Raw genomic sequence first — 13,433 nt, forward strand, 5'->3', positions numbered from 1 at the left:
AAAGTGTGAAATTTCAAATCACAGGTAATTAACTTAAATTTTGGTCAAATTACAGGTGGGTAAGTTGTAATTCGCCCAAATATTTATTATTATTTTGATTTTCTAAGTAAGCTTCAAATATGCCACTTGTGCATGTCATGTGCCACATAGGAATTTTCCGTTTGTGAGTTAACGATATAGACTAAATTAATTGCAAGTTGAAAATAATAAGAATTAAATTGACTATTACCAAAATGTAGGAATCAAATTAACTGTGTCTCAAAAATGTAGGGATTAATATGGTATTTTTACCCAAAATTAATTATTTCCCCTAAACTTTGGGTCTTTTTTTAGTGGGAGAGCCTTAGGCCTATGTGGCCCCGACCTAGAGCCAACACTAAACTAGTTTGGGTCTTTTTTTTTTTTTTTGATCTTTCACTAAAATGTTCTATGTGGCCCAGATAATTTTTTTTCATAGCCCCTTTTTCTCATAAAAAAAAAAAAAAAATCATAGCCAGTTTTGGGCCACTCTTGGTCTTGGGTGGTTTTCTGAACATCAGGCCCAATGGGAACCATCCATGGACCTTAAATTAAACCTATTTATGATCATAGCCCAGAGTCTGCAAGACGCACGCACTCTTCAATTAGTATTTAGTATACGAAGCTTCTGGGTCCTACTCATAAAACATTCGTGTCGTGTTTTCTTTTTCTCTTTTTTCTTATTCTGGAAGAAAGTTTTCCTCTCCGAACAGGTCTGAGATCTCAAAATTTTGAATTGGCTGGCTTCGCGAACCCACCAAAAGAAAAAGAAGCTGGGTCTGCTCTGTTTCAATTGCAATGTCTTCTCCTGCTGAGTAATACCCTTTTCTCCTTTCCGAATTCATAGATTTTTGTTTTCTGTTTATTGCTTCTTTGTATTGTACTGAAATTTATTGATTCCCCAATTGGGTGTTTGTTCATATAATATTGATGTAATGAATCTCATATGGCTTTCTCTGATTATGAGAGTTTTGTTTCTTCGGCTGTTGTTGAGTCTGTAAACTGTTTTGGGCATGGTTGTGACTTCAATTTGAAATTCTTTGTGGTTTGTGTGTGTGGAAACAATGTTTGACCTTTGGGATTTGTGTTAATGGTCTGCTTATTTAGCTAGCAGTGGAGTAGAGCTATTCCAAGCATTTTGAGAACACGTTGTGGAACAATTTTCTCATATAAGCATAAGCTATAAATCTTACGTATATTTGCTTTATACTACTGAAACCATTACAGCGTGTGGTTAATAATTACTTATCTAATTATCTTCATGTGCAATATCGTTTAATAACATAGAAAATTCTGAGTTTTCTACTGGAAGATATTGCCTTTGCTAAATTATGGATGGGAGCAAAAGCAGGGTCATGAATAGGCGATTTTGAGAGGTCATTTGTATATCTATGTCTTCAATATTGGCAGAAATTGACACTTTGGGGCCACTCCCAAGGGGTTGCCCCTGTAATAACCCATTGTGTTTGGGACATGAGACGACACTCATGACTCACCTATAAAGCCCTGGACATCCATTTTAGCAGAAATGTTGGCAGAGTTAAACACTTTGGGGTCACTCCCAAGGGATTTGTCCCTGTAATTACCTAGTGTGTGCGAGCCGGGGGGACTACACTCACCTATTGAATTAGTGGCACACATGTTATCAAAATTATTGGCAGAAAGTTGCTAGGAAAGGTATGATAAGGGGAAAATTGAGGTAAACTCTTGCACAATCTGAGTTTTTTGAATGTATGCACTTCAGTACCTCAGTTTTTTTTTACCAGTTAACTATAACTCAATTGGCACTTCCTCCAATAATAATGGGATGCAGGATGAAGCTGCAAATCCATGATCGCTAGGTGCATGTGTAACTTACCAATAAATAAAATTCTCTTGGGTTTATCTGTTGCCTGAAAAATTATTACGCTTCATAACTCTCAGCAGAATTTATATCGTAAATCTTTTTCCCCTAAGTTGGTCAATGACTGCGTTCGTTGCCAGTAAGGCTTGGCATTGAATTGTTTTCAACACACAGATTATATTTATTCAAAAAGTTCTTTATCTGTGGTTTAGGACATTCAAAATGTGGAAATGTCATGGTGAACTGATACATGTAGCAATGAGACCTCAATATAGGGACACATTAATGTGGTGATGTATTCACTTATCACAGTGCCTCTCTCTCTATATATAGCAAAAAATGATGTTCTTTTGCTTTATATGCCTTATTCTTTATGCTTGGTGCTTGATAGCAGCAAAGTACTTGTTATAGTGGCAGTGCTAGTACCTGTACTTTAGACATATTATCCTTCATATTAGGTACTAGGGTTTGGTTGTTGTTGTATTAGTTATCCACCTTGCTTGAATATGATTGTCCAGAAATATATATATATATATATATATATTTTTTGTTTTTATCGTTTTTATTTGAAGAACTAACAAATGTTTTTAACTTTAAGTTGGTTCTTTTATTTGATGTACGCTTTATTGTTCACTTTCGTTTCAGATATTATAAGTCTCTTCCACCCATAAGCAAGGCTTTTGGGACCCTTTGCCTTCTGATGACCACAGCCTATCAGTTTAAGCTGTATGATCTTCAAAATATTGCGTTAATATATAAACCTGTGTTCACACATTTTCAGGTACATCTTTGATCTTTGTGGATGTTGGATTACATGCTCTATTGGTACAATTTAATATTCATTCTTAAACTCTTTATTTTGTTTAAAATATTTTAATTTAATGTATTTCAATTTGATATTTTTCATATTTGAAGCTAGCCACAACAAAATTGTCATTGCTTAATCCACCAGTCTGTTGATTCCATGTATTTGGAAAGGGGCTTAGATGACCTTAGATGGAAATCAAACTTTTATTGACCTGTATCTACGTATGTTAATTGCTAATCAAACCTATCTTGCAGCTGATATGTAGCACCTTGAAATATATAATTTGGAATCTGTATAATCAACACTAGGTTTCTAGCCACTCATTAAGAGAATCTCAGTCATGTGCTAGTATTGATGTTTTAAGGTTTAAGGTTTATAAAAAGTGAAAAAAGTTTTTTTCCCCATAATAGACCAGTTTGAAGGCAAAAATGGGCAAATAGCACTATTTTCCAAAATATGCAGCAATATACTACTGTTTGTGAAATATTTTGGAGAATACCACTATTTTAAAACTCGAGTTCTACATAAAACTTGAGTTCATGGGCATTGAGTTCTATTAATGAATTTCCATGGTGGCACCCTGTGACGTGGATTTTGGGAATTTAAAATGCCACGTGGAACTCAAGTATATAAAACTTGAGTTATGTGTAAACAGAACTCGATTTATATAACTCAAGTTCTACTGCAACAAAACCCAAATGCCTCTGCCACACACTTTCACTCTCACTCTTCCTCTCCCTCTCCTACACAAACTCTTCCGTCTCTCATCGGAAACCAATGCTCAGTTTGAATCAACCCACCATCGCAGACATGTCGGTCACTGGAAACCCATACCAGGCCGAAATCACCCATTAAGAACCAAAATCAAACCCAATTAATCCGTATTAATACAAGGCTGATCTTGACGTTGACAATATCGAGTAAGAATCGGCGATCTGAATCATTAGATTCCTATTGAATTTCAAATCAAAGGGTACAAAACCCCTCTCTTTTATTTTGGATAATATTTGTTTGGTTTTAAGAGTGTGAGAGAGGAAATAAAATGAGGTAGGGTTTTTGAATTTTGGGCATTTGACTGTGTTTGGATGGTGGGAAAAATTGGGGATTTGATGGAAAAGCACCAGAAGGTCCATGATGTCCAAAAAAAAACTTTATGTGCAATTATTTAGGTGTCTTGGTTATTTTAATTAAATTTAGCTATGTGATTATATTGATTGATGAACCAGATGTTGAATTTTATTGATTGTGGACAAATTGATAAAACAATTTTCAATACAATTGTGGTTAAATACAATTGCTAATTGAATTTTTGCTCTGGCCTGTATTAAGTATGTTCTTGCACCAGTCTCAGCTAAGTAAACAATATTGATTTTCTTGTTTTAGTCTGAGTGGATCTCCAGGAGACAGATCAGATCTGCTGGGAGGAGACGGACTGAGTTACCTTAGTGGGATTTGGGTTTCTGGTGAGATGAGAGGAAAGAGAGATGGATTTGATTTCAATGGTGACCAGGCAAAAATGTTGCTTAGAGACCTGGACTGAGTTATAGAGAGGGGAGAGTGACTGAATGGGAGATGGCAAGATCCAGCATGTTCTTTTTATAAAAATTACACAAAACTCGATTTTGAGTAAATCGAGTTCCATAATGTTCTTTCTAAATAATTTACATATAACTCGATTTACAAAAACTCAAGTTAAATAATGTTCTTTTAAATATTTACACAGAACTCAATTTTATTAAGATCGAGTTCCCCTTACACAACTCAAATTTATAAAACTCAAGTTCCACATGGCATTTTTTATTTGTAGAATCCACATCACTGGGTGCCACCATGGCACTTTTATTAATAGAACTTGATTTTTGTGAACTTGAGTTACATGTAGAACTTGAGTTTTATAAACTCGAGTTTTAAAAGGATGGTATTCTTCAAATTATTTCATGAACAATGGTAAATTGCTGCAAATTTTGCCAAATAGTGTTATTTGGCCATTTTTGCCCCAGTTTGAAAATATATAGATTATGTCTGTTCTGCTATAGAAACAGTAAAATACTTTTTCCCCCTCCCCCCTTCCCTTTTCCCCTTCTGGTGTAGAGGCTGTATGTTGTGGCTACATAAAATTTTAAATTATAAAGTTGAAGGCATCAATACGTACATAATAAGGGGCTAGTTGGGTGATCCTTGTGTCAATTCATTCTAAAATAACTTTAATCCTTTCTAAGAGTTGCTGTATGTATGAACTTCAAAGAGTTCTAGAAATTCGATCGTGTGCTTATTGACACGCACACACAGACATAGTGTGCCATTCATATGGGATCATTTTTTTTTTCTTTATTATATGAATTATTCTTTGCAATCATTATGTAGAACTCTTTGATAATTTCACATCCATTTGTAGGTGTGGAGGCTTATTACAAATTTCTTTTTCCTTGGCAATTTCTCTATCAATTTTGGAATCCGCCTATTAATGATGTAAGTATTGGTTACTCGGAAATTTTAATGAGGTGCATCAATATGATCTATCTTCATGCAACTCTCCATTACTGCTAGTGTGAGAACTAAGTGATCAGTTGAGATCTGCAATGGGGAATTGTTCTTTTCATGCACTCACAGTTTCTTGTGAATGATTATATAGAGCTAGATATGGAGTTCAGCTTGAGAAGGGACCATTTGATAGGCGGACAGCAGACTTTTTGTGGATGATGATATTTGGATCCTTTTCATTGTTGGTATGTGAGATTATTTTCATTATTGTTCAGCTTTGTGATCTGGTAACCAATAGTAATCTGTCCTTTAAATTAGGGGGAGATTCATTATGTAGTGGAGTTGTGATTGGGCTTGCTCAAAATCATGAGAGATGAAAGAGTTTTAGAAGGGAAATTCAGTATGCTCTGCAATGTGCAACTAATCTGAGTGAAGTTCTCCTATGTTATAAAAAAAGAAAAAAAAGTTTTAGAAGGGAAATAGGAAAAAAATAATAATTAAAAGAATGAAAAAATAAGAGAAAAGGAGAAAAAGGGAAGGGGGGAGTCAATTGCACATTGCTTCCTCCCAAGTCCTAACCCCCACCCCTGTTTTTTCCCCCTTTCCCTTCTGGTGCCAATCTGTGTTTGAGTTTATGTTATTATGCTTTGTAGACATCTTTCCTTATTATTAAATGCATATGCTAACATTAGTGGTTTTTTTTTTTCTACATTTCCTCTCTCGTGTGTTTTAGGTATTATCAGCAATCCCTATATTTTGGTCCCCCTTCTTAGGAATATCACTTGTGTTCATGCTTCTCTATGTCTGGAGTAGAGAGTTTCCAAATGCCCAAATCAACATATATGGCCTTGTGACTTTTAAGGTATGGCTAACTTGTGTTCATTCAAACGGTTGATTGGGTGACCCTAAGGCCCCTGACCTCTAAGCTTTCTGTTTGGGCTAAGTCTCTGAATGTTTGATAAATATGAAATTGACATCAATATTTGTTTATTGCAGGCATTTTATCTACCATGGACCATGCTTGCTATGGATGTTATTTTCGGTTCACCGCTTATGCCAGATTTGCTAGGAATCATTGCAGGGCATCTGTATTACTTCTTGACAGTGTTGCATCCACTTGCTGGTGGCAAAAACATACTGGAGACTCCAATGTGGGTGTATCCTTCAAATTTTGGGTTGTTTAAGGTGAAAATTTGCAATTTTAAATATGTTTAACCCAATTGCTCCTTGTGAAGCCATTATCATCTCTCTCTCTCTCTCTCTCTCTCTCACACACACACACACATCCACGATATGGTATCTTGTGTAACAATTGCATACATCATCCCTCTGCCATAGGGACGGGTCCCACGCGTATATGAGAGGGGCATTGTATGCCACTGTTATACAAGATGATAAATCCTCACAGTTTGATGGCAATAATTGACTTTTCTTTTTAGGACACCAACAGATTTGATTAGTTTGTCCAAGATCGTTTCATAAAGGGTAACTGCTTTTGCTGTTGGTGACCTAGTACATGTTGGAATTGAGAACTGAGGCCTTTGCAAGACCCCCAAAAATTAGTGGAGCTAGTGATTGATTAAATATTCTTCAGTACTCCAGTTCATCTGTTATTGCTTGCTTGCTCACTCATTTTTAATATTTTCTGCAAGTTTCCTTAACTGTACCTGTACAGACATAAAATAGTCGCAAGGTGGCAGATAGGAGCTCAGCCAATCAGTCGTGCCCAGCCTGCAGGTCGTGCCCAACCTGAACCGACAACTGGTACGACTTTCAGGGGAAGGTCTTATCGACTTAGTGATTAACTCTGCTACCTTTTACCATAGGATCAGAAGATTTCCTATTATTTCCAACATCTTTGCCGTTTTTTGGATGACACCACTAACTGGGGAAGTGAAGTATTTGATGATTGTGCTTGGGAAATGTTTCAGCAACATGATCCTGACAATTGCATTTCAACCTTCACCATTTTTCTATTTCTCATTATTCAAATGTCTTTTCAAGTAGAATTCTCTCTCTTTTTGGGTAGAACTGAAAGAAAATATGTTACAGAATAGTTGGTGGATCCTTTTGGAAGCTTGCTATTTTTCAATTCAATTTTTTTACTACTGTATGGGACATGGTAACTGGTATGGTCTTAGCACAAGAGAATTGCTAAAATTTAGTGCAACACAAACTATTTAACATTTAATTGTGCCATCGATAATCAAAATTTTTTTTTAATCTTTTCTTTTCTTTTGAAATGTATAGAAGCAGAATCCTGCAAAACCTATAACTGGATGAGAAGGCATCCTTGACAGGTATTAGATTTTAAATACTAATAAATTTTTAAGCCAAATTTCATTTTTTTTTAATTAATTAAACAGAGATTTGAAGTGAATAATGATTAGGTTCTTATTTTGGTCATCTTTGACATTTGAGCTTTGCCAAAATGACTAATGCGCACGAAGAATCCTCCAAATTCAATCCATCAGCAACATTTTCTTATTATTGGTAGTTTAATTTTGTGACCTCCCATGAACAAATCGGAATGTAAAATTGATCTCCATTCACTGAAGAAAAAGAGTAGTCTCTTCTATGCTTTGGCCACCAAATCCAAAAGAATAGAAGTGGTTAATAAATTAATAGTAAAAGGGTAATATATATTTTTAAAGGTAAAGGTAAATTATTATTATTATTTTTATTTTTTTTTAATTCATGAATTCTCGCTCAGCCTGCAATACACACACACACACACATATCTTTGTTACTTTCTTTGTTGTGCCTTTCTTCTTATCTCCGTTGGTGCCACCCTTATCAGAAAGTGAATTCCCTAAGGCCTCCCTAAGGCTTGTTTAGCTAGAAGAAGCTTTAGGGCATGAGAGGTAGAGGGTTGATTAGGGTATGTGTTACGAAATGCAATGGTTGTAAGAATAAACATAACAAGTAAGTGTTGAACCTAGGATAGAAGGGATAGATTATTTGGATCCAATTCTTCTATTAGCTCCAGATCTAGTGTCCCTCTTGATATTATAAATGAAGAAGACTACTTTGTTGAAGAAACTGGTTTCACTGATTTTAAGAAATGGTGTATTCCTAAAGTTGATACTAAATCCATCTATAAGACTAGTTGGGTTCAATCTACTTTCAATTCTGAGTTTAGTGTTAAAACTGTTGAGCAAACATATTCTATTTCAAGAACTCATGAAAAATGTTGTTTGTTTACTAGAAGAAGTACTAATGATTTTCTTGCTAAAAAATTCAATTCTTTGCATATTGGATTAGTTCAAATTGCTGTTAAACCCCTTACCCGAAAAGGTATTAATGCTTCTGTGCTTATGTGCTTAAGAGATGCTAGATTTAACGATTTCCATACTAGTATTCTTCGCATGATTACCTCATCTCTGCTTGATGGTCCCGTTTATTTTAACTACTATCCTGATCTTACTCTTGCTTTGGATGATTCTAATATTGTTTTTTTTTTTTTTTGAAAATATGATCCTAATATTGTTAAAGCTTTAACTTTAAATATCTTGACATTTGGTTATGATATGGATGAAGGTAGTAAGCCCCTTGCTATTATTTATCACAGTTATTATAGATTGGTAAAGACTACCCTTAATCCTCATGCTAGACTAAGAGATACTGGTGATAAAACTTTGTTAATCCAATGTTCCACTCCTGATGGTAAGGTTCAAATTCCAAAAATGATTCAATGGAAAGATATTAAGCTTCCCAAAGAATGGTTGTTGGGACAAGAAGCTCAACCTGCTAAGTTTGTTTTTGATGAGTTAAATCTTGACCATATCTAACAATATCTTGATGGAACTGTTAAAATAAGTTTTGATGATAACAAACCTCTTATGATTAAAGAAAGAAGATATTATTTTGTTGGATCTATTGTTTCTGAAGACATTTCAAAAAGAGATCAAGATCTCAGTGATTTCTTATAAAAGAATTTTGAAAAACCTGATTTAAAGCTGAAAGGAGTTGCAAGTGACAACTCCCAAATAAGCACTGCTTATTATTCCACGAAAATAAAGCATCCTTCTAAACATGGCAAGCATGTCATTGAAGAAGAAGAAGAGACCGAAGCCGAGTCTTCAACTGCTTCTAATTTTCAAGCTTCTACTGCCCTCAATTTTCAAACCCCTATTATTCATAGCCAACTAAGAGTTATAAACAAAGCTTTTGTTATTGGTATGGTAGCTTTATTTAATGAGTTTAAATCTGCAAAAAACAAAGAGAAAAGAAAATCCTATCATGCTACTTTTGAATAGAAAGAAAAAGATTGTGTTAAAAGAAAATGGAAAGAAAAAATGCACCAACTGCAAAAACATATTTTGTTTTTTGATTTCATTGAAAACTACTATGTTCCAAAAAATATTTCAAAAAACAATTTGAATATGGTAAAGAAATCAAATTTTGTTAAAGAAGATAAAACTATTGTTTGGTCTAGTCATCCACCCCTTGACACATTTATTATTAACTGTAAAGGGATTGAGATAAAGGCCTCTCCTTTCAAAATTGCTGAAATAATTGATGTTAACACACCTATTTCTATTGAAACAAAAAAGATTATTGAACAAAATTTTTTTGTTAATAATTCCTTACATATTATTGGCCAACAACTCGACTGTATTGAAGAAAAAAATTGAAAAACCTACTTCTTCAAAAACTGAAAAACCTTTGATTGACTTACCTAGCCAAAGGCAAAACTTGAGCCTTAAGACCACCTAGACTAAAACTATTGAAAAAGTTGAACAAATGCTTCTTGATTTACAAAAAATAAAAATGGAGCAGAATACTTCTACTAGTACTGCCCATGCTATTTCAAGAAACAAAGAAGAGATTGTTTTTTCTGAAGATTCAGATTCAGATTCCTCATTCTTTGCTTCTGATAAATTTGTTTTTAAATTACCTAAAGTTAAAAGAATTGTCGCAAAACCCAATCCCATGTCTTTTACAAAAAACTGGTATTCAAAACCTACCCCTCTTGATATGCAGTTTGAAGATAGATTTTTTCAAACCCAGTTTTCTGTTTCTACTGACAAACTCTATGAATGGAACATTGATGGCTTACCTGAACAAGAAATTATTAATAAAATGAGTCATATGTCTATGGTTACTAATGCTTATATCCCCAACCATAATCTTGACCATGCTGAAATTGTTGATCTTCTTACTACCGGTTTTTCTAGAACCCTTCGCAGTTGGTGGGAAAAATATCTTACCGAAGAGTCTAGAGAATCCATCTAAAAGGTTGTTAAAAAAGATGATGATGGTTTACCCATTTTTTATGAAAGAATTGGTCAAGGTTTTCTTGATGGGGCCAATACTTAATGCTTCGGAAAGACTACTTGAAACCTTATTGGAAAGAGAAGTTTATTGTTGGACCGCCTCCTCTTTTTGCACATAAGGTAAAAGAAGAATTAACTGATAAAAATGGTATTATTAATTATGATGATTTAACAATGGTGATATTTTTAGCACTATTAAAAAACTTGGTACTAACATGTGTAATGAACAAAAAATGTTAAAACAGCAGTTAAAAAATAGTAAAAAGGCTAAATATGAAATGGGCAATTTTTGTGAGCAATATGGTTTACCCCTTATTGCCCTTTCTAGGCAAAAGAGAAATAAGAAACATGATAAAGTCCATAAATATTACAAATATAAAAGACATAAAAAACGATTTACTAAACCTAATGATTTTTATGCTAAAAAGAAAAATGTTTATAAGAAACAGGATAAGCAAAAACCTAGTAAATGAAACTGTTTTAATTGTGGAAAATATGGCCACTTTAGTAAAGACTGCAACAAAAAACCTGATAAATTGAAAAACAAGCTTAATATGTTAAATATCAATGACAGTGATAAAGAAGATATGATTCGAATTCTTGAATCATGATCTTCTGATTCATCTTCTTCGTCAGATAATGATATTCTCTCCTCAACTGATTCTAGCTATCATTGATCAAACTTTTGATTCCCCTAATATTAAAATTGGTTGTAGAGACTCTTGTTATAATACTATTAATGTTCTACCTGAAGGTCGCAAAACAATTAATGTTTTGACCAAAGGAGAAGAACAAGAAAATTTGCTAATAAATTTGATAAGCCAAATTGATAATCCTGAGCTTAAAGATGAATATCTAAAAAAGCTCAAGAAAACTTTGGTTAAGGAGGAAAATGATATAAAGAAGAAATCAAAGATAAGTCTTGATGAGACCTTAGAAAGGTTTAATAAAAAGAAGTCCAGAGAAATAACTGTCAATGACTTACAACATGAAATTACTATTATTAAGAAAGAAATCGCTGAACTAAAAGATGATTTAAAGAATGTTAAAAATGATAACTTTAGCTTAAAATAAGAAATGTTACTTTTAAAAATTGATAAAAAAATAAAAAATAAAAAAAAAAACAAAAAAAAACTTGATAATGAACAAACTGATAGTGAGCCTGATGAGTAGAGAGGTGAAGACAGCCCTAATCAATAAGCTCCTCTTTCTGATAATGCTCCTATAGATGGTAACAAGCTCAGTCTTATCAACATACTAATTCCTCCAAAATGGTTTTCAAAATTTAAAATTGTTGTTTGCTATGAATATGAATTCAATGTTATTGCTATGATTGATTCTGGTGTTGATATGAATTGCATTCAAGAAGGAATAATTCCCTCTAAATATTATGAAAAATCCATAGAGAAACTGTTTTCTGCTAATGGTACTCAAATGAAAATTAAATATGAATTAAATAATGCTCATGTTTGCCATGACAATGTTCGTTTTAAAGTTCCCTCTGTTCTTATTAAAAACATGATTGACAAAGTGATTCTTGGTATTCCTTTCATAAATTCTTTATATCCTTTTCTTATTGAACATGATGGTATTACTACTGAACTTTTTTGTAGAAAGTGAAATTTAAATTTGCTTCCAAATTTGAAATTGATACTGTTAATTCTTTAAACTTGATTCATGCTAAAACCAAACACCTAAATTTTTTAAAATAAGAAGTTAGGTATAAGAAAATTGTTGAACAACTTTTAGATAAATTATTACAATCCAAAATTGATAACTTTCATAAAATATTGATTAATGATGTTTGTTTTGATATCCCTAATGCCTTTTGGCATAGGAAAAAGCATATTTTTAATTTGCCTTATGTTAAAGTTTTAATGAAAAAAACATTCCTACTAAGGCTTATCCCATCCAAATGAATGCTGAAACTGTTGAATTTTGTAAAAAGGAAATTCATGATTTGCTTGCAAAAAAGCTAATTAGGAATAGTAAGTCCCCTGGTCTTGTGCTGCTTTTTATGTTCAAAAAAATGCTAAATTAAGAGATGGGATCCTCACTTAGTTATTAACTACAAGCCTTTGAACAAGGTATTAGAATGGATTAGGTATCCTATCCCTAATAAGAATGACCTAGTACATAGGCTAAGTGACGCTGTCATATTTTCTAAATTCGATATGAAATCTGGGTTTTGGCAAGTCCAAATCATTGAAACTAATAAGTACAGAACTACTTTCACCACTCCTTGAGTGGAATGTTATGTCTTTTGGTCTTAAACATTATGAATGATATTTTCAATTCCTTTAGTCATTTCACCATTGTTTACGTTGATGATGTTCTTGTCTACTCCAAATCCATTGATGAACATTGGAAACATTTGTATTCGTTCCTTGATACCATTAAACGTAATGGTCTTCTTGTCTTTGCTAAGAAAATCAAACTATTTCAAACAAAGGTTCGTTTCCTTGGCTATGATATTTTTGAAGGACAAATTTGTCCCATTGATAAAGCTATTTAGTTTGCTGATAAATTTCCTGACGTCATTATTGATAAAACACAGCTGCAAAGATTCCTTGGGTCTCTAAACTACATTGCAGACTTTTATAAGGACTTAAGAAAACTATGTAAACTTCTATTTGATCGATTACAAAATAATCCTCCTCCTTGGTCTAATATTCATACTTCTCTTGTCAAACAAATCAAGTCCCATGTTAAAACTCTGCCTTGTCTTGGTATTCCTACTATCAATGCTTTCGAAATTGTTGAAACTGATGCCCCTGACATTGGTTATAGAGGTATCTTGAAACAACACATTTCACCAAACTCATCCAAACAAATTGTTCGTTTTCATTCAGGATTCTAGAATAATGCACAAATAAATTATAGTACTATTAAAAAAGAAATTTTATCTGTAGTATTATGTATTTCCAAATTTCAAAGTGATTTGCTAAATCAAAAGTTTTTATTACAAATTGATTGCAAAAGTGCTAAGTATGTTATAGAAAAG

At 33.2% G+C, this 13,433-nt stretch overlaps 1 protein-coding gene across 3 annotated transcripts; it reads left to right on the plus strand.

Annotated features, from left to right (window-relative positions):
• Positions 1 to 649: 649 nt before the first annotated feature.
• On the plus strand, positions 650 to 7,341 carry LOC126713688 (derlin-1). Of its 3 annotated transcripts, none has more exons than XM_050413522.1 (7): positions 650 to 833; positions 2,507 to 2,642; positions 5,065 to 5,138; positions 5,302 to 5,395; positions 5,884 to 6,012; positions 6,147 to 6,335; positions 6,590 to 6,926. In XM_050413522.1, exons 1-7 carry the CDS (start codon positions 817 to 819, stop codon positions 6,608 to 6,610), a joined length of 660 nt encoding a protein of 219 aa, XP_050269479.1. In that variant the 5' UTR covers positions 650 to 816; the 3' UTR covers positions 6,611 to 6,926. The 3 variants fall into 3 exon arrangements, with proteins under 3 accessions (XP_050269479.1, XP_050269480.1, XP_050269478.1); XM_050413523.1 differs by having other exon boundaries at positions 6,601 to 6,926; XM_050413521.1 differs by having other exon boundaries at positions 651 to 833; positions 6,147 to 6,307; positions 6,826 to 7,341.
• Positions 7,342 to 13,433: the final 6,092 nt, after the last annotated feature.

Source organism: Quercus robur, chromosome 2, assembly GCF_932294415.1.
Source record: "Quercus robur chromosome 2, dhQueRobu3.1, whole genome shotgun sequence".
NCBI classification, from domain to species: Eukaryota; Viridiplantae; Streptophyta; class Magnoliopsida; order Fagales; family Fagaceae; genus Quercus; species Quercus robur.

Excerpts from the sequence above, each read along its gene's own strand:
- LOC126713688 (XM_050413521.1), top strand. Across the intron at positions 5,396-5,883 it reads TTGGATCCTTTTCATTGTTG|GTATTATCAGCAATCCCTAT; the intron begins GTATGTGAGATT and ends CGTGTGTTTTAG. Across the intron at positions 6,013-6,146 it reads ATGGCCTTGTGACTTTTAAG|GCATTTTATCTACCATGGAC; the intron begins GTATGGCTAACT and ends TGTTTATTGCAG.